This window comes from Harmonia axyridis, chromosome 4, assembly GCF_914767665.1.
Source record: "Harmonia axyridis chromosome 4, icHarAxyr1.1, whole genome shotgun sequence".
In the NCBI taxonomy this organism is placed as follows: Eukaryota; Metazoa; Arthropoda; class Insecta; order Coleoptera; family Coccinellidae; genus Harmonia; species Harmonia axyridis.
Genome location: NC_059504.1, coordinates 46,879,192 through 46,900,810, shown reverse-complemented (window position 1 = coordinate 46,900,810; position 21,619 = coordinate 46,879,192). Strand labels below are relative to the sequence as shown.

The following is a 21,619-nucleotide window of genomic DNA, read 5'->3' as shown; positions in this document are numbered from 1 at the left end:
AGCTGGTGGAATCATTCGTCCGTACTTCTTCAAAAACGATGATGGCCAGAACGTTACAGTCAATGGTGATCGGTATAGAGCCATGATTACTAACTTTTTCATTCCTGAATTGAACAACCATGATGTCCAGGAGCTGTGGTTCCAACAAGACGGCGCAACATGTCACACAGCTCGTGCCACAATCGATTTATTGAAAGACACGTTTGGTGACCGCCTAATTTCACGTTTCGGACCTGTGAATTAGTCTCCAAGATCTTGTGATTTAACACCGCTAGACTACTTTCTGTGGGGCTATGTAAAGTCATTGGTCTATACGGATAAGCCACAAACCCTTGACCATTTGGAAAACAACATTCGCCGTGTTATTGCCGATATACTGCCACAAATGTTGGAAAAAGTCATCGAAAATTGGACGTCCAGATTGGACTACATCCGAGCCAGCCGTAGCGGTCATATGCCAGAAATCATATTTAAAATGTAATGCCACAAGATTATCCTGCGGATAAATAAAATTCATGTCAATCCAATAATCCATCGTTGTTTTATTGCAATTTATAGCTCTAAAAAAAACACCCTTTATAACAGAGCAGTCCCTAATTCAGGTAGTGATCCCAATTTTAACAAAAATGTTAACATGTACATGTACATCTGTTTGTGCAATTCATGATTCGTAGTAGACAATGATATTATGGATAGATCTATCAATACTTTGATTATTCTGGAACCGTGTTGATTCGAAAATATTTTATCTATCGTCTTGATAGAATGATAATTCATATTTCGTTACATAAATTTTCAGTGTATTCCAATTTTTCTGAAACTCGTTTTGAAACGTGATAACTCATCAAAACAATACATAGGATAAGTAACAATTTTTGAACGTGAGCGTGACGTAAAAAAAAAACCTTAGCATAATAAATCCATTAAGATGTAGAGTGTTTACTATATCTACTCGTATCAGTTTTTTTTAATTATTTAAGAAACATTTCGAGGTCTGAAGTAGTTGTAATTGAAAAAAGTGAAAAAACTATTCGAATCAATAACAAACGTCTAATGAACAATTCGATTTTTTTCTTTCCATTATAACATTCAAATGGTCGTCAAGAATCCTCAAATCTCACTTAAATAATGACATTGAAGTAACAAAAACATCTGAATAGTTGTTGAAAATTCTCATTACAAAATAACTCAACTTATTTGAGAACAGGATTGTTTCGCAATACAAATAACACATTAAAAAAAATCCAAAGATAAAATTTTATTGAATTGGTGATTCAACTGAATTCTTCAAATTATAGCATTCTAGTTGACAACCTTAACTAAAACGGCAATGAATTATTTTTGAAGAAATAGTCTGTTCCAGTGTCCTATTGATTTTAGAATGACCTTCACAGAATTATCTCTAGCCCTTATACCTAAATCTATCCACAAGTTTCGACCACATGTTGGAGCCAGACAAATCAGATAACGAAGCCTCGAAGGATGAACAGAAGATTCCAGATATGTCCAAATATAGGAACCGCCAAAAAAATGACGGAAACTTCAAAAGAAGGTAAAACATAATAAACCGGAAATAAGCAAAAATGGTTATCGTAAAATTTATGAGTACCTACTTGAAACTCATCTAAAAAAGTCATATTTTTTGGGACCATATATCTCAATTACCTGAAGTACTCTTAGCCACAATATATCCATTTAAAAATTGTAAAAAGATGGGAGTTAGTGATTTCATTTCTTGCAACTCCAAATTTCGAAATATGAGATTCATTCTGACCAAACAACATAAGCAGTTGTTTTTATGTTTTATTTATTTCTCACGTTTTGGTAACAGAATAGCTTGAGTTGTATACATAATCATATAATATAGAAATAGCACATTTATGACATGTGCTTGATTGAGTATGAACGTGTGTATCTCAATGCAGAAAGGATCGTAAAAACGGTTGCTTTTTTTCTCAATGCTACTAAAAAGTTTACGAGTATTAAAAATATTTGTACTATGAAAAATAAAAGATTTATTATCGGCATATTGGACATATTCAGGACGTTATATTTGTTTTATTAGGTTTTGGCTCATCTCTCAGTTATTCTCAATTAACAATGATCTTCCTGGCTTTCGCCATTCCAGGAAATCTCTATGTTTGTTTAATTTTCCTTGTTGTGAAAGAAAGAAAAGTGTGATGACCTTATATATAAAAATATAAACGAAATGTCTGGGTCATTGTCCATTACAGCGCCCCTAATTTCATTAGTTACCATCAAATCGAGTTACGTGCTTTAGAATTAATATTTTATGATTCATCTGATGAACATTGAATGAGATTTCTTTCTTCATAAATGATCTCTCCCCACTAAAACCGGAGTACATTCAAAATATCCATTACAACCTCGGTGCATTTACCTTGTCTGAGCTATTATCAATACGTGGCTATTATTATGTAAATAAATGTTCTGTTGAAGATTCGTTTAATCCAATCTTATTCATTTGTGAGATTATTTTAGATGAGATTACAAGTGAGCATTTGTATTGTTAAGAATTATTCGTCTTTTCATATTCAAATATTTATCTCAAATCGTAAACATATGGATTTGTTCAGAGAAAATTCAACTTCAAATTTTCGGTTTTGTAGAATAAATTGAGGAAAAAACACAGTTTTTGTGCGGGGTGAATACTGTTTCAAATTTCATTTGAATATTTTCTCATTATTTCAGTTTTGGTTCACGCGAACAAAATATTAGAAAATAGTTATGCGTTATTTATACCTGACTTTCAGACTGTATTTACAAATACCCAGCAAACATGGGACTATCGAAAACAAACAAACCATAAAACAACACATGTATGTTGTCAGTTTTCTGAAATACACTATTCAGCTGAAGACTATAACAAAAGATTTCAAAGGAATGAAAAAAGGGATAAGGTAGGTACGAAATCCGCAAAATAGCACTTAGATGACTTTTTTCATCTCAAAATAAAAGTCACCATCATCAACATCAAATGTGATATTTAGTTAGTTATTAAGTTATCTATTAAAATTTAATAAGACAAGGTTGTAGGTTTAGTTGAATAACACAGTACTTTCTTATATAAAGACAATTTCAATGCATATATTTTTTCCTCCGAAAAAAAAATCTGAAAGTCCTAAAATATTCACAATTTATATTTGAGGTGTAAACTAAATCGTCTAGAATTCTAAAAAATTCCGAAATTCATGCAAAACTATGTTTATAACGCATGTTTTTTTTCGAGGTATATAACTTTAAGTTGGCATTTCTGTTCAAGATGGCGACCGATTTAACAGCTGTCAAGAGCTTTATTCTCAGTTTGGTTTGGCAATTCATCAAATAGACTCACGCCTGAACAACGCTTGCAAATAGTGCAATTTTATTTCGAAAATAATGGTTCTGTGCGGAATACGTATCGCGCACTATGTCCATTTTATTTTGTTTAGCGATGAAGTGCACTTCTGGTTGAATGGCTACGTCAACAAACAAAACTGCCGCATTTGGAGTGAAGATTATCCTCAAGTGTATGTCGAAACAGCGTAACATCCAGAAAAACTGACTGTTTGCTGCGCTTTATGGGCTGGTGGAATCATTGGTCCGTACTTCTTCAAAAACGATTATGGCCAGAACGTTACAGTCAATGGTGATCAGTATAGAGCCATAATTACTAACTTCTTCATTCCTGAATTGAACAACCATGATGTCCAGCAGCTGTGGTTTCAACATGACGGCGCAACATGTCACACAGCTCGTGCCACAATCGATTTAATGAAAGACACGTTTGGTGACCGCCTAATTTCACGTTTTGGACCTGTGAATTTGCCTCCAAGATCTTGTGATTTAACACCGCTAGACTACTTTCTGTGGGGCTATGTAAAGTCATTGGTCTATGCGGATAAGCCACAAACCCTTGACCATTTGGAAGACAACATTCGCCGTATTATTGCCGATATACGGCCACAAATGTTGGAAAAAGTCATCGAAAATTGGACGTCCAGATTGGGCTACATCCGAGCCAGCCGTGGCGGTCATATGCCAGAAATCATATTTAAAATGTAATGCCACAAGATTATCTTGCGGATAAATAAAATTCATGTCAATCGAATAATCCATCGTTGTTTTATTGCAATTTAAAGTTCTATAGCTCTAAAAAAACACCCTTTAGATGAATGAATTAATGAAAATTTAGATGGATTTCGGTATTTCGGTACAAATAAGCCCAAATTGAAAGGCTACAACTTGATTTTCAACATTTTTTTTCTAATCTGTGATATAGAAGGAAATAATGAATAAAGTATAATTTTCCAATTCTTAGAAATTAAAGAGAGTATCCACTTTCGGAGTTGTCGACTAACCAGAGGAATTTTCATGAACGCCATGAAAACGATAGATAATCTACGATGATTTCTACTTTCGACAATCAGTTTCCAAACAACAATTACTTTATTTATCTTATCTAGATGAATTACATCGTTATAAATGAAATATAATCGAGTTTCACCTTATACTTGACCTCAGTTGTGATGGCTTTTTTCATAGATGAGTACTTTTGCTACAATAATTCAACTAGTATTTAGTCTTGTTAAAGTTTTAGTGATACGGTTTTTGCGTAACCTAACCTCACACGCTTGTCAAGTGATGAACGGATGTTAGTAGATTGTTCAAATTTAAAACACAAATTGCGGAAATCAAACTGAATTCAATTTTCCAAGTAGACAGGTCCTCTTACCTTCACATACCACTTGGTGGTATTTTTGTTTTTCCTGGGACCGGTACAAACGCAGAACCGAAACTTATTCCTTCTTGTTGAAAACTCGTTTCTTGGGTTTCCCGCAGTTTTTCCAAGACATCTCGCACTGAGCAGTTTGGTTTTTTCCACAACCCCGTTATAAAGTTCGGACTGGAAGTCAACCGCTGGACCGGTAGTGGGCAATAACATCGGTGAAAATCGCGGGGTAATTAGCTTTCCCGCCAGCAAGAATGAAAGAAAAATTCCCTTTCAACACGATAAGCTCGAGACAGACACGCGAATTGAGGTTCCTTGAACCCGAGAAATCATAACAAAAATGTTCGTTCAATGTTTTGACACTTTCGTTTCGATGCACACGCTCTCTTCTATGCACGGTGTTCACGAGCGGTTCGTACGGAGCCAAACGATCGAATAAACGAAAAGTTTCGCTGTCGGCTAGATACTGATAGCACCCATTTACGACGTTGCCACTTGTCGTATTCTAACCTGAGATCTAACGCTGTAACATTCTAGGAAAATTTTTTTTCTCCGATTGATTTCAGAAATTGATTTTGCAGACACATTTCAATCAGCAAAGTATTACTTTTCCTGTCTAGACAGCAAAATTGTTATTCTCAATGTAAATGAAAGATTCGACATTTTCCGACAATTAATATTTTTTGCCACCTTCCTTATTTCTGAAGGAGTTAGTGCTTCTAAGTCACTATCACAGTCCATAATATAAATATATCCGATATTTTTCTAAAATACTATCAGATATTTCAAACAATAATTATCATGGACATATACCTTTCCATAGCAACCATTCCAAGAATTGCAATTTCTATCAAATTTCGTTTTAATTTATCAATATTTATTGATCAAATTATATGTTTAAATCGGCAGCAAAGTCGATTGACTGCCTTGGCTGAACTATCAGCCGAGGCTGTCAATCTACTATTTTGCTGCTTTGTAAAACAAGTAACTATTTCCCTCGTCTTGATTTCCACCAATCACAAAGGCTCAATTTTGAATTACAAACGGTTTCTAGACGGGAAAACTGTATGACACCACCTGTCAACAGTTTTTTTCGAGTTTACCCGCGGCAAAACTTGACAGCTATTGTCATGAAAGATTACAATATCTTTGAAAACAAGTAATTATGGTCTCATGAAATAGTATTCAACTCGGATTTTAGTTGCCACCAACACTCATAATTTTTATTAAAATATTACTCAGCAATGTGTTCTTTCGAATTTTCTCGGAAAAATTAAACACTCTCACGATAAAATTTTGAGTATTTTTACATTTCTCAATTTCTAGATTACATACAGAACAACCTGTTGACTGAATAATTGAAAGACGAGAATGTGTACGAATATATTTTTAGCAATTGCGATATTTTAATTCAGAGAAAAATTACATCACTTTAAATGGTTTCATTTCAATGAAAAAATTTGATCATTTTATTATTATGAACTTGATTTCATGGATTCAATGTACTATTTCATCCATATTATGAAATTTTATTACTTAACGTTTAACCCTATTCATTGATACTATGAATCCCTATTCATCAATATCACAATTCTATAATTGTTGAGTGTTGGCTGTATCGATGAAAAATTTATTCAAAACACAAATTTCTCGTTCACAACTGCTCTCAAATTGAGACATCCCAATAAATGAAAAGAGGAAATGTTCAGAAAAGATGAGGAATCATCTGAGTATTGGTAAACATTCTCGTATGTAAACTATTCATTCCACAGTGTGTTTAAATTGAAGCTTAGTTTGATTTTTTTTTTGTTCATCCCTGTATATAACAAAAAACGAGGTAACTTAGAACGACATATGAACAGTTAAGTTCCCGAGTAATCAAGCTACAATTTAAAACTATAATGGCTAAAATCGACTAAAGGGTTCAAGAGAAAATCAACTACAAACTTCGTTGAGATTTTGTCCGTTCCCATAATTGTGCCGGGGTATACTCGGCAACACCGCCATTCGTGGATCATCCCGATCTTCTGGCGAAGGAACGTGCTGTTTTCCAAGGGGCGCAAGCGCGTCGACAACAGGACGGCTCGGGAAAAACCCTGTCGCTTTTCCGGCTACGGAGGAGGGTGAAGGGGATGTCTCCGGCATGGGGATCGTCTTCTTGAACTATTTTTGTCTGGGAAATAACGTCTCAGAAGGAGGTTTACGATAAATCAAATCGACTATAGATGTTTCCGGTTGTCATTTTAATCAGGGGTGCTTCGAAAGTTGTTCAATTTGATGAAACTGCATAATGATCTGTAACTCAAATCTAGATGACTTTTTCGAAAAATACAGGGTGCGCTTTTGAAAACGAAACAGACGAGATAACGTGCGAAATGAACTCATTTGGAAAAAATGCTCGGACACGTCGATTTTAGATTCGATAGGGGCTACTTTTCAGATCGAATTCCCATCTATATCCTTTCAGCCCTTAGAGTTACAACCCCAACCTTTAAATTTAGAATAGGGAAGATGGGGCGAATGACACCTTATTTGAAAGTTCTTCACTGAATTTTCATTGAAATTAATGAAATATTTCCATAAATATCGATTATTCATGTTTGCATTGAAAAATGTTGGTCAACAGAACTGTCTTCTGTATCACAAACTTGACAGGTAAGATAAATCCGTGAAAAAAGAGTACCAACATAAAATAATGAAATCTAAGTGAAACTAAGATATTCCGTCACGATTTCGTTCTACCAAGATATGGCAGAATCATTGAGATAGAATAGAGGGGAGACGCTATGAGCTATTAATTTGCATGTTGCGGTTTGAGACATTTATATTTCTCCCTAGAGTATTTTCGGATCTATACAATTTCCGGTTATACAGGAAATAGACTACTACTTCCTTATTTCAAATGGCACACTCAGTATATTATTGAACCATTAGATAGCTTTTTTCATGGCAATTTCAGCAAATTAATGGAAATCTTATGAGAAATATGGTGGTGACGAAGACTCATATTTTTTTGAATATTTCTGTAGAAAAAGTTTTTTTTCGAATAAACCATTTTCATTTTCGATTCCGCAAATACGTAGTATTTAAGACTGTTTGCGGTTTAGACCAAAAATGTACAGGATATTAGGTACCTAATCAGAAAATCATGAGCTTGGCAACTCAAATTCATTAAAGCTAAAGATTTTCAAATTAGAACCTATATTTTTTATTATTTCAGTCAATTCTTTGTATAAAAAGAAGGGGGTTACTTAAGCAAACCTTAAACTTGAAATGAATTATTTAAGAGTTACCGAGGAAGAACTTTAAATGAGGAAAAACCGCAATTTCTAACTGTGTGGAGTATAGTGTGTGACTTCCGGAAAACACAGAAAGAAACTAAAAGTCGATGTTTCGAATTTGCCATTTCATGAATTCTAATTAATTATTCGTTAGGATTGTAAAGAAATCCATAAACCAATAAAATTACGAAATTAATTACAATTCATTAAATGTCAAATTTAGTTATCGAAACATCGAATTTTCGTTTCTTTCTGTGTTTTCCGGAAGTCACAAACTCGTTCACTAACTCGCTCGTTTTTTAAACATAAAATCTGTTTTATTGCTTATTGAACGCCATCTGTAGCACATCTGTACTGAACTTTGGGTTTAGATCGTTTGAACCTACTTAGTTATTAGTGATGCGATCAAGATGACTAGGGTTCAAATCCGGATACCCTCAATATGAACTCTAAAAAATTACCTAGTTTGGCAAACGGTTCTTCTCAAACCCTAACAATCGGATAATAGAAACAACCAAAATAATTATCTAAGAAATACGTTAATCATTACTGAATTGAAATATTATTTTTATTCAGCATGGATACATATTACATAAATAAGGTTTATTAATTATTACTCAATGATATATGTATTAACCTCAAATATATTTATTTCCTTCAAATGGATATTTCTTCAGCATTATTAATATAAGTTATGCGTAAATAAATGAAGTGTAATAATAAATGATGATTATTGGTCTGATTTCAAATTAATTATTTATTTTCAAGAAAATAATATTTGTTTGTCCATATATCCAATAAACGATTTATTAACTATAATGCATTTTCAATAATATCAAATATACACTTCTCTCAGTGTAGCATGAAAAAGCTATCTAATGATTCAATAATATACTGGGTGTGCCATTTGAAATAAGCAAGTAGTAGTCTGTTTCCGGTATAACCGGATGTTGCAATGATCCGAAAATATTATTTCAAACCCCAACATGCAAATTTTCAGCACAAAACTATAATAAAAAAAAAATTAAATGTTCAGTTTTTCATAAACGTCTTATAGGACATCGCGGTGAATGACTCTGCATCGTTTGAGACGATTTCCAGTTCAAAATTTGAAAATTATCATGACGAAATCATATAGCGCTCTTTTCGGGAACATTAAAAAAAATCGCCTGTATCCAAAATCTATAAAATTTTCTAGATTCGCAATTCAATCTGGGGACGGAAACGTTTTTCCACTGGAAAATTGATTCAGTGTTGGGCAATCGGGCAGATGTCGCTTCGCAATGCACACAAATTGGATCTGTCATAGACAGACTCGGTTATTCACTGGGTGAACTCTTGAACTTTCCACTCCGTGCATACAGGGCGTTCGTTCTGAACCCAAATATAAGGTATGAAAATCAAAGAATTGATGATAAAAATGAAATAATCCGCAAATGAACAAAGCGCTAAAAATATACTGAATGATTTAATAATTATTGGAATACTTTAAAATGTCGCACATTATATTATTATTCAATATTAGTAAGTTAGGTAAGTGAAAGTGATTTTTTCCTACAGTTCCTACTTTCCATAGCAGTTGGCTAGGGAATGTAGAGTTTTCTTCATAGCTTACTGAACTATGTTTTGCTTATACTGTAAGAAATAATATTCCACACGGCACTTTGCCATACCTCGCTTGGTAGACCAATGAAATTGGGCTTTTGAAAAGTAGTTTCTATGGCAATGCAAGAAAAGAACAGATACTGTCAACGAAGGCCATTTTGAATTGAATTAGGTACATTACTCGAATTATTTTAATTTTTGCAGTTGTAAGAAATAGTATATTGTGCAACAAGTGAGGAAAGTCCAACTTTTCTCACGAGTGTGGAAGTTTGTGACACGAGCCTGAAAGGCGAAAGCGACAAACACACGAGTGAGAAAACGAATTTCCTCACTTCCACATGTTGCACACTATGCTTCTCCTAAAACTGTACATATTTAAATAATTCAAGTTATGTACCAAATCCAATTCAAAATGGCCCTCGTTGACAGTATCTGTTCATTTTTTGCGTTTTCATATAGATAGAAAGATAGTTTATTTCCAGATCAAATACAAAAACTTATACATAAAAAGAAATAGTGTCAAAAAAAACAGTATAAAATTAAAATATATAAAAATATATAAAAAATATTGTGCAACAAGTGGGAAAAGTCCAACTCGCCTGAAAGGCGAGTGCCGCAAACACACGAGAAAATGCTTCACAACGACATAAAGGTGCCTTAGTTTTGAGAACTGTGAACTGTGACTGCAAAATATTCAACATTTTTTTAGTGAAGTTTGACAATTTCAATGCGTTGTTGAAGCGTGTTTCGTCCCATTTTTACAAATGGCGTAGTTTTCAATTGTCAAATGCCAAAAATGACAGCACATTGGAAAACCCTTTACAAATTTTCAGATATTTCTGTTTTTTTGCTGCATCCCATATATCAGACATTTTTCCAAAAATCAGTAGTGTTTACTGGAAGACACATAAAAAAAATACATGATAATGGTTAGATTAGAACCTGAAGTGTTATCTTCAAACCGGGTAAACAAGCTTAATCCAAACAATTTGTTTCCGAAGAAATATATCATACAGAAATTGTCTTGTAACTGAAAAAAAAAAACAAGCACTTATGTATTATGTCGTATCTAATACAGGACGTCGCCAAACGCGACGCCAGTCCTGATAATGATGTCGCTTCCTGTATTCTGTTTCGCAGACAATTGTTATCGTTTGTCGTCCGTACCACGCGTTAGCTGCCACTGAAACATTAATCTGATGAAAAAATGAGGTGGACATTGTCCGCTACATTGATACTAGGAGTATAGAAACGTGCCGCAATCGAAGCCAACAACAAAACTTTCGATGAAGATGCACCTATTCAGGATGCCCAAAACAGACTACCATAGCCTTCGGTAAAGGGTTTTTTAATTAGAGGTTTCATTTTGATATTTAAAAAACGAGTACATTTTGAGAGGAATGAATGGATGTTTATTTCATTGTGGAAAGAAATGTATGCCATTAAATAAGGAAAAATATCAGCTAAATGACAAGCACCGCTATGGTTGCAGCACCATATCCTGTTCTTGAAATTTTCCACGACCAATTCGCAAATTTTCGATTGTATGTTCTAGATAACTTCACGAATTTCATCTTTAAGGTCTTGACGTGCTTGGCATAGACCGTATCTTTCAAGTGATCCAAAAAAAGAGACTAAGGGTGTTAAATCACAAGGTCTCGGTGGCCAATTGTCATCACCTCTTCGAGAAATAACACGGCCAAGCGCGTAATGCCGTCTTGTTGAAAGTAAACATCATCAACATCAATATCTTCCAATTTCGGCCATAAAAATATTTAATAATAGCTCGGTAGCTCAACCAATTCACCATAAAAGTTGCACCAGCCTCATTTTCGAAAAAAGTAAGGTCCAATCGCACCACCAGCCCAAAAATTGCACCAAACATTGGAACTTCGAGGATGGAGAGGCTTTTCAATAATCATTCTCGGATTTTCCGACCCCCAAATGCGACAATTATAACGGGTGTTTTTTTTTGAGGTATATAACTTTAAGTTGGCATAACTGTTCAAGATGGCGACCGATTTAACAGCTGTCAAGTGATTTATTCACAGTTTTGTTTGGCAATTCATCATGAATACACTCACGCCTGAACAACGCTTGCAAATAGTGCAATTTTATTTCGAAAATTATGGTTCTGTGTGGTATCGCGAACTACGTCCATTTTATTTTGTTTAGCGATGAAGCGCACTTCTGGTTAAATGGCTACGTCAACAAACAAAACTGTCGCATTTGGAGTGAAGCTAATCCTCAAGTGTATGTCGAAACACCGTTACATCCAGAAAAACTGACTGTTTGGTGCGCTTTATGGGCTGGTGGAATCATTGGTCCGTACTTCTTCAAAACCGATGATGGCCAGAACGTTACAGTCAATGGTGATCGGTATAGAGCCATGATTACTAACTTTTTCATTCCTGAATTGAACAACCATGATGTCCAGGAGCTGTGGTTCCAACAAGAACCACACACAGCTCGTGCCACAATCGATATATTGAAAGACACGTTTGGTGGCCGCCTAATTTCACGTTTTGGACCTGTGAATTGGCCTCCAAGATCTTGTGATTCAACACAGCTAGACTACTTTCTGTGGGGCTATGTAAAGTCATTGTTCTATGCGGATAAGCCACAAACCCTTGACCATTTGGAAGACAACATTCGACGTGTTATTGCCGATATACGGCCACAAATGTTGGAAAAAATCATCGAAAATTGGACGTCCAGATTGAACTACATCCGAGCCAGCTGTGGCGGTCATATGCTAGAAATCATATTTAAAATGTAATGCCACAAGATTATCTTGCGGATAAATAAAATTCATGTCAATCGAATAATCCATCGTTGTTTTATTGCAATTTAAAGTTCTATAGCTCTAAAAAAAAACACCCTTTACTTATTAGCATAGACTCCGAGGTGAGTTATTGTATTAACTGAGCTTTGAAATCCTTAAGACCTAAGTCTGTATGCACAATACGATGTAATATCGTTTGTCAAATGTCAAAAAAGACAGTTTCAAAAATGACAGCTTTATGCCAAACATAAATTTTATGGACTAACAGACATTACAGAGATTATACTTTCAATATTTTTTAACTGCAGATCTGCAGGAATAGAAGATTCATGACGGTATTGAATTATTGCCAAAGCATAAATAAATAAATAATATAAATATAAATAAAAACTCTGTGATAACAAACTTTATTTGATTTACAGTTTTATATTCTAATAAATAAAATAAAATAAAAAAATAAATAAATGATGTTGAAATATACAAATATCCATACAGAAAGATTGTTTTCACACATGTAGATAAAAAATTGAATGTAGAGTAATTATTAGAGATATTAGAGTAATGTTTCAAAACTGTTTTAAAAATAAAATATTAAACAATCAAGTTCTTTCATGAGCACTATTGAAAATTTTGGCCTCGTGCTCCATGTACACTCAATACTCGTTTCCTCATCCGAAGACTCATGTTGTGAGCTGCTGCCAATTTTAAATCCTTGGCCATTTTGTAATTCAAAAATTTATTTAATCCCTCATCCGACTAAAAGTTACTTCTTGATAAAAAATAAACTTTATCCACAATACTGAATCTCGCTCTTTTGTTGTCAATGTGATCTTTCGTTTCATATAATATTGGAAATATACTCTATTAATCAAATGATAATAAATAACCTGATTTTTTTTTCTTCTTCTGGAAACTAAATTCGATTTTGCACCAACTGTTGATATATAAGATCTTATATATATATTTGGATTACCATCAGGTATATTTCCACTGCGATAAACTTCCAGAATCATCGGTCCATCATTTCCCTTTCCTGTTTATCATGTCCTTATCCTGTGCTGGCGAATTACCACAGTCGCTGGAGGTTTGATGAAAACCTTTTGGAAGCACTCTTGGAAATAATCTTGATAACTACTGCATATCATCACATCAGTCTTTGTTAATTGCGATTTTGAGAGGTGGAGAATAATCTAATTTGCTCCTATTTTTACATCCTTGTGTAGTCTATAGTTTTGAAAACTGACAAAATCTTATATTAATCAAGATATTACTTACTAGTGCAAGTTCCCAGAAGGCTAACAGAGCCACAAAGACCCTGATTCAGTGAATAATAATAATACAAGTGCAAACTTTCTGTGTTCACTTTATAATTATTATATTTTTTTTTTTTTTTGAACGTTCACCTAATGAAAAATTAAATCTTATCAAAAGAGAAGTGATTTGTCTATTCATGTTTAAGTGAGCCAATCAGAGGGCTTTGCCAGAGAAAACAAAGATAACTTTTTTCTTTTTCTCCACTTTTGAATGTGCCTTTATTCTAATATTCTTATAAGACCTTTGATAATCTGCAACCACACAAGCCATAATGGCATTACTTATGACACACTAATAACACCACTGAAAACAGAATATGCAACTCATCATACACCACTTGAATCACTTAAAACTTTATTATATGAGATTACTTTTTCGGTACAATGTTAAAGAGTATGAACCATGTTGATTGATACTGAATTCCAGATGGATGGCTGTTCAAAATCTATATTTACCAAGCACATTTTCCATTGATCTTGCAGAAACTGATAATTGTCAGACTTGATTTATTACAGCTACTTTCTTATTTATTGGTTTCTGTACACACACTGATAGGAATTACACATAATAAACATTGAAATTCGAGAATAGAACTGAAAATTTGGGCAGTGATCAATACAGTTTGAACAGCTGAGTTGTAAAAAGTGGACAAGGTTCCCTTCTGAAACCAAGTGAGTAATTAGTTTCCAAAGGTTGTTCTCATAAGATAGAATACACAAAATTATAATTACATATTATGAAATTCACCATGTAGATAAAAATGGCAAAAATTATAAAGAAAAAATCATATAGGAAGTGAACTCCAAAAAAGGCTTAAAGACAAATTGTGTTGAACAGATTCAAGTACTGAATGTGTTGTAATAATTAAAGATTGAATATCTTGTTAGATGTATTACCATTTTTGTATCAACTAAATCTCATTCATTTAGAATATATCACACATTTTGTATGATTTCGAAGGGTATATAAATAATATTGTAATATGAAAGAATTGGAACTCGTAGACTTATCTAGATTTCACAGCTAAAATTTAAACTTAGTGTGAACAGTGAAGTTCGTATTAGCATTCTAGAAAATTATTATTTATAAGTTATATAGTCCAACAGAATGACCTGGATTTGATTCTAGAAAAAGTAATAGAAAAGATGTAAACAAATAAGTACTGACCAAGCTGTCTGCATCGTTCATTTTTTCCTCATCATTCTTCTTATATTGGGGCCTTCTGGGTTACTGGTAACATCCTATTTGAAATTAAAATTCCCTCCCAATCAATTGAAGATTTTCCAGTATTGTTTAGGGTCTTGATCGTATCATGCTGTTTCACAATCGTAATTGAACTAATTACCGTTAGCACTAGGAATGTTTATCGAACATATTTTGATCAAAAAGGCGAAAACTGTGGAAATGCACTAAGAAAACATCTGTGACTTCGATTTATTGCTCAACTACACTTTTCGTACTTCCTAAGAATAATACTTCTTCAGGCTATTGAAACCACATAGACAGTCTTAATTATATGAAAATTGAAGCTAACCTACATACTAATTAATGAAAACAATTAAATTGGGAAATACTTCATACTTCTTCCCCGGTGTTGATAAACTTTCACCTTCATGACGTCATTATTTAAGAGGTTAGACTGTCAAAATTCATTTTGAGTAGATTTTATTATGTCAGTCGCCCATTAAGAAAAGTTTGAAACATGATTAGGCTATATAATTGTTTTCAACAGAATATTACAAAATATAATTAGATATAAACAAATAATAAATATTTTGAAAAACCTATTTAACCTATCAAAAAACGCCTTTATTTTGACACATGACGCATGTCATTCAGGCGAAAAAATTAAATAATGAAGGAATATTCATAATGTTTTGAATTTTCAAATGTGATAAACATTGATTAAGGAATATCCTGAAATTGATACATTCCTAAAATTCATTCCATCTTTTTATACCAAACTTTCACATTTCACATTACTTCCAAATTGCAATTACACTGCAAATAATGAACCTTTAGAACCTGTTGAATATAATCAGATAATACTCCACTTCCGTTTTCCTCAATTTGATATTGATAAAACTAGGAGGTATGAATTACATATTTTTATAACGAATCAAAAATTACTTTTAGTAATATAATTCGTGTAACAATTTTTCAGACCTTGAAATGAGTAAATCACCTGTTACCGTTCAGCAATGGATAGAATCTCTACCTCCTCCTGAAAAAGTAGCACCACCTACTTCGACTCAAACAGCAGTACCTTCTAAAAGTGTATTGCAAACCAGAAATTCCAGAAGATATCTTCCCAGAGAATTATCCTTGCAATCTGATGATGCCAGTAGCCATTGTTCGAGTGTAGAATCTGTTTTAGACATGAGAAAACCGGATCCAGAAGCTATTCTAATGTCTTTAGGTTTTGGCCCTAGTAAACCTTCTAATCTACTCTCAAAAATACCTCAGAGATTTTTACAACCATCCCAGGTTTGTAAAAAACTGCTTATATATTTAATAATAATAATAATAATAAACGCAATTTATTGACCCAAGGGCCAAATGGCCATCGACAGTATTAGTCCTACAGCCAGGTAAATTTACAATATGAGAAAAATATGAGATTAAACAATGTTTGTAGATAAATATTTTGGAGATTTTACATTTGGACGGAAAGCAAAAAAAAAAAAAAAACATTATCTTATAGTGGTGAATCAACTAGATTTCGAAGTGGTAATCATTGATTGGCATCTTCAGTGGGCAGGACTGTCTCTGAACTCCTCAAGATGTTCTCTGATGGTCTTTAGAGGATATTTTGCTCTGGGCATGGAATGCTGGTTTCGTTGGATTAAATGTGGTTCCAGGATTTCCCAGTTGTTCGGCCTTTGGGCAAATTTCATGGACAGCTTCCTGATTCTGTCTGCTATAGGCTCAACCTTAAGCAACTTATACAGCAATGGGTTTGGAGGATTGTGTAACGGATTATTTGGATGGCGAATTTTGGTTATTTTTCTCATTGCTGTTGTTTCTGCCGTTTCAAGTGGTCTAATGGTTGGTCTCCTGCAGCCCAAGTAAAGGTTGTGCCCATAATCCATAAGAGGTCTGCATATACTTTTGTAGATAATGGCTGCAGTCTGTCTGTTAATGCCCTTATCCTTGTAGGTAAGACTGCGGAATATTTCAGCTCTGGAAATTACCCTTTTTTTAACTGAATTACTGTGGTATTTGAAATTCAGCTTTTGATCCAATTGAAATCCTAGATATTTTAGGTTAGCTTTAGGCTGTATGTTGTGCTGGAAGATTGTGATGCTTGGCGAATAACTCGTAATTTTATGATTGAATATTATTAACTCAGTCTTAAGGGGGTTCAATTGTAGTTTCCATTTCTTCAGCCATTCAATTGTAGCCTCTATTAATTCTTGTAGAGCATTAATAACTTGTGGTAGGGTTCGTTTGTGGGCAACTAAGGCTGTATCGTCAGCGAACTGGAGAACGTATTGGTGGAAGTCAACGATTGAAGCGGGCATATCATGGCAGTAGATTTTATACAGAAGAGGTGACAGTGGTGAACCCTGAGGAAGACCTTTTTCGATGGTGAACGTTTGAGATTTGTTGTTCCCTATTTTTACCCTTAACTTTCTGGCAGTGAGGAATTCCTTTATGATTTCAATCATATATGTGGGTACATCGAGTTTGTACAGCTTGTAGAGTAACCCCTTGTACCATACACTGTCAAACGCCTTTTGGATATCTAAAAACAAAGCAGCGGATTTCAGGTTGTTCAGTTTGGCAGTTTGTACATTTGATGACAAAATTGTAAGTGGATGGAGGGTAGAGCAGTGCTCTCTGAAACCAAACTGGTGAATAGGAATGCGCCCTGCAATTGCTTCAGATAGTTTGAATTTCACGGTTTTTTCAAATAATTTTCCGATTGTTGGCAGTAGTGTTATTGGCCTGTAGTTGTTTATTTTCTTGGGGTTACTATTGGATTTGTGAATGACTATAATATCTCCTATTTTCCATTCTGGTGGGAAGTATTGTTTGTTTAGACAAAACTGAAAGATAGATATTATGAAAAGGTGGACTTCAAGACTTAAATTTTTCACCACCCTCCACGATATAGAGTCAGGACCTGGAGCTGTATTTTTTTGACTGTGAAGGATGTTAAAGTATTCTTCTTGGTTGACCATGTTATTGCTTGTTTCTTCGGAATTTTTCCTGAAAAATTTTTCATTCCAGTCGTTTACCATGGAGTCAGTGCATCTATCAAAGTTGTCCTGTGGCGTACCATTATAAAATTTTGAAAAATGTTCTCCGAACAACTCTGCTTGTTGAGCATCGGTGTTATAAGTTATTCCATTTTCCTCAATAGTTTTAATACGAGGAGCTTTTTTGTATCCAGATAGTTTTTTTATTTCTTGAAAAAAACGTTTTCCTTGACAGTTATTAATTTCTTCGCATGCAGCCAGCCATTTGTTTTGTTTATAATCTTGGATAAGCCTGTGAATGTTCTTATTGTATCTGTTTATGTGTGTTTTGAATTCTGGTTGTGGATTACACTTGTATTCACGGTACATTCTTCTTCTAATTTTAATCAATCGAATGATGAAGGGCGGGAGTTCATGTGCATGGTAGATGATAGGCCTTTTCGGAGTGTTATCCAATGTGCTGATTTCCAAGGTTTTTAGAAAATCAGAAATCACATTCCTGCCAAGTGGCTGGTCACTGACATCTTCGATAAATTTTTTCATACATGTGTTTATCTTTTTTATGTTGGACTTATGGAAATTGTAGTGGAGATCGTCATTTATTGAATTGTTCAGTGTTACCTGAAGTTTAAATATAATAGCTTGATGGTCTGCCCCCAGGTCTGGAATGACGTCGATTGTCTTCAGGCAATTATCAAGAGAGTTTGAATATATAATACGGTCTGGCGTGCTGTCGTTGTTATTAGGCATCAGGAAGGTTGGAGGAGTTTTCGCCATTATGCAGTTAGAATTTTTCAGGAAATCCTTGAGCTTTTTGTGTTTCGCTGCGGTGTTTAAATTGAGGTCGCCGATTATGATGCAGTATTGGTATCTAACTGCCATATTGAGAATAGTTTCCTCTATTTCGCCATTGGGATGAACATACAGTAAGAAGACATGTAATTCCTCGTTTTTCAGTGGAAAAATTATATGTAGCACTTCGTTCAAAGGATTTCTGATAAGGGGACCATTGCACTTTTTCATATTGAGAGAAGAATGCGACATTGCCAGGCTACCACCTCTGGTATTTAGATTAGTTATATTGCCATCATGTTTTATAATGTCCCAGTTCCTGTAACTTATTTCATGTTGAGGTTTAGTTTTAGTTTCAACAAACAGTGCCGACTTGATGTTGTATTTTTCAATAGTATTATTGATGAGGTATTTTTTGGGTAGGTAGCTATTTACATTGCAATAGATGAAATCCACTTCACAATCGAACGTTCCGGCTCATATTTTGATGGACTGTCTCAGTCGGGGAATTAGGCTCGTCGAGGTCTAAATCAAACATAAGTATGTAGACCCAGTTGTTTCCAACGAAGGTGAGGGCTGTGTCAACATTATACTCAGAGATGAATTTTTTCTTCAATTTTTCAATTAGATTTTCTCTATTCGAGTTTTTAGGGTTGTTCAATTTTGAAATATAAGTGTTGACAATTGTATCGTGAATGGTAACTGGAGCGTGAATTCTTGACTTTTTACAGATTTTTGGGTCGATTTGGTTGCTTCTTTTGTTTAGTGTTTTTACTGGTAGATTGGGAATGCCTTCAATGGGTTGAGTGGGGCGCTTAGGGCACTTGAAAGACCAGGCCTGATGATCTGTTGAGCCACAGCCGTTGCATTTTGGGGGGAGATTTGATTTGCACTTATTTGTAGAATGTTCCTCATTGCATTTCAAACATTTGGTGGGTTCGGTGCAATCTTTGGTGCAGTGTGTGTACTGCAAGCATTTGCTGCAAGGGAGCGGTGCTGGATCTGGAGCATTGCTTGGGTATGCTGGATAATGTCTGCTTTTGTAGAAAACACCCTCAGATAGAATTTTCTCGTAAGTGTTAATGTTTCCGGTGATAATTCGTATTAAGGATGTTGGTGTGTTAGTTTGCTTGGAAATGATTCGCTTGCAATATCTGAACTCGTAGTTTGCTTTTTTCAAGTGGTTGTTTAATTCTTCATCATTGATTTCTTTTTCAACTCTCGCAATTACACAGGAGTAATTTGGAAGTGGAAGGGATCTTTCCTTGTTCCTTTGGATGTAGGGTGTAGCGGTGGAATATTCGTTAATTTTCTTACTGTTTTTCATTTTCTTGAGCGTTTCTTCAATAATTGCTTTTGGGGTATCTGTTTTGAGTAAAAATCCTTTTTTCGTTTTCAGAATTGTATCCTTATTTTGCGGTCTTTCCTTTTCCCATATATCCGCCATTTGGATTCTGGTATTGATATTGGTGTCTGTATTTATATAGTAGAGTGAATTGTATTTTTTGTTAATTATGTCTTTCATTGTTTCAGAAGTAAGTGAGTTATTATTCTTATGTTGTTCATTCAAGTTTATATTTTGATGAATTGTAATGTTTGGCACTTGTTCATTCATTGTTTGGTTTGTAGTTCTGGTCTCTTTAGTATTTTGAGTTGCATTTTTATTGGATGGAAATCCCTTAAATGGGCCATATTCTTCTTTATCACTACCTGTGATTTTGTTTACTCTGGCAATGTTTATGTTTTGAGTTGATTGCGGGCGCACACGTGTGACATCATTGGAATTCCCAGTTGTATTATCCTGATAAGCGACTTGTGTTGATTCATCCTTTCCCACAGATGGAAATGCGAGTTTTTTAGATTGTTGTTGTGTTGGCGAGTTAGGATTTTTTTCTCTTTTCCTTTTGTGATGAACTGATCTCCATTCCCCATTATCATCAATCTCCATTTCAGAGTATTCACCATCACTTGAAGAATTCATGACGGGTTTTATATTGATTTAGTGCGAAAATAAAATACTTTGAATTAATTTTCCGATAAACGCTGTGATAGACGACCGATCGCGGCAGATGCTACACATGGAATGCTTATATATTTATTTATATAAATATGTTACTTCATAGAAGTCTGTGGATTTCAGCTCATAACCAGCATAGACTTGGATAAATTTCTAGAACAGTATGGGGAATCACCTACAGAGCTCTCAGATATTCAAAACCCTCAGTAAGTAACCAAGAAAAGGGAAATATTCATATATAATGAAATATTCTGCAGAGTATTCTTAAATTATTTATATTTTTCATTGTAGATCTCCTTTTGCTAAAGCAACAAAGAGACCTCGATCATTTTAAAGTAGATAATATACGATTTCCTGATTATGGAGAATGGGTTGATGGTAAACTCTGGGACCATTCTTTATTGCCATTATTGTGATACTTCAAATAACTATTAGGAAACCAAACTGTGTATTCTATTTAACATTAGCAGTCAACATTGCATATCAAAATGGAAAAAACAAGTTGTCCACTAGAGTTAAGAATGTTTTCTCCTAGATAAAAGAGTAAGTAAAGCATACTTTACAATTTTTAAAGAGTTAAGTTTAAAATATTTTTATATATAGTTGAATAAAATAAATACTTAAGGCTTGTGAAGGTTTTATCATGTAAATATTATTTTAATTTAGTTATTGAACCAAATATTTCAGATTCAAATATTTATGTATTGTACAATTTATTGAAAAAAAATACCTATTTACAATAAATATTATGATTGCTGGGAATCTGTTATTGAAAGAGATTTTTTTTCTATGAAAGCTAGCCCCATTTCAACAAATCATTTTCCAAGTAGTTTTTTTTCATCTGTTAAATTTCTGCTTATGAAAAAGATATTCAATGTATGTATATCT

At 34.1% G+C, this 21,619-nt stretch overlaps 2 protein-coding genes across 2 annotated transcripts in view; one reads left to right on the top strand and one right to left on the bottom strand.

Moving 5' to 3' along the window:
* Positions 1-5,170, bottom strand: part of LOC123679190 (ral guanine nucleotide dissociation stimulator) — a 42,141-nt gene extending 36,971 nt beyond the window's left edge. Inside the window, exon 1 of the mRNA XM_045616622.1 lies at positions 4,736-5,170. Within this exon, the coding sequence (XP_045472578.1) occupies positions 4,736-4,945 (210 nt within the window). The 5' untranslated portion in view covers positions 4,946-5,170. The remainder of the gene's footprint in view (positions 1-4,735) is intronic.
* Positions 5,171-15,541: 10,371 nt separating this feature from the next.
* Positions 15,542-21,506, top strand: LOC123679191 (protein ITPRID2). The gene is made up of 4 exons (XM_045616623.1): positions 15,542-15,809; positions 15,882-16,204; positions 20,855-20,937; positions 21,023-21,506. The coding sequence occupies exons 2-4, from the start codon at positions 15,890-15,892 to the stop codon at positions 21,063-21,065; spliced, it is 441 nt and encodes a 146-aa protein (XP_045472579.1). The 5' UTR covers positions 15,542-15,809; positions 15,882-15,889; the 3' UTR covers positions 21,066-21,506.
* Positions 21,507-21,619: the final 113 nt, after the last annotated feature.

Coding starts and splice junctions, on each gene's coding strand:
- LOC123679191 (XM_045616623.1), top strand. CDS start 15,890: ATGAGTAAATCACCTGTTACCGTTCAGCAATGGATAGAATCTCTACCT. Junction 16,205..20,854: donor GATTTTTACAACCATCCCAG/GTTTGTAAAAAA, acceptor TGTGGATTTCAG/CTCATAACCAGCATAGACTT. Junction 20,938..21,022: donor TCAGATATTCAAAACCCTCA/GTAAGTAACCAA, acceptor TTTTCATTGTAG/ATCTCCTTTTGCTAAAGCAA.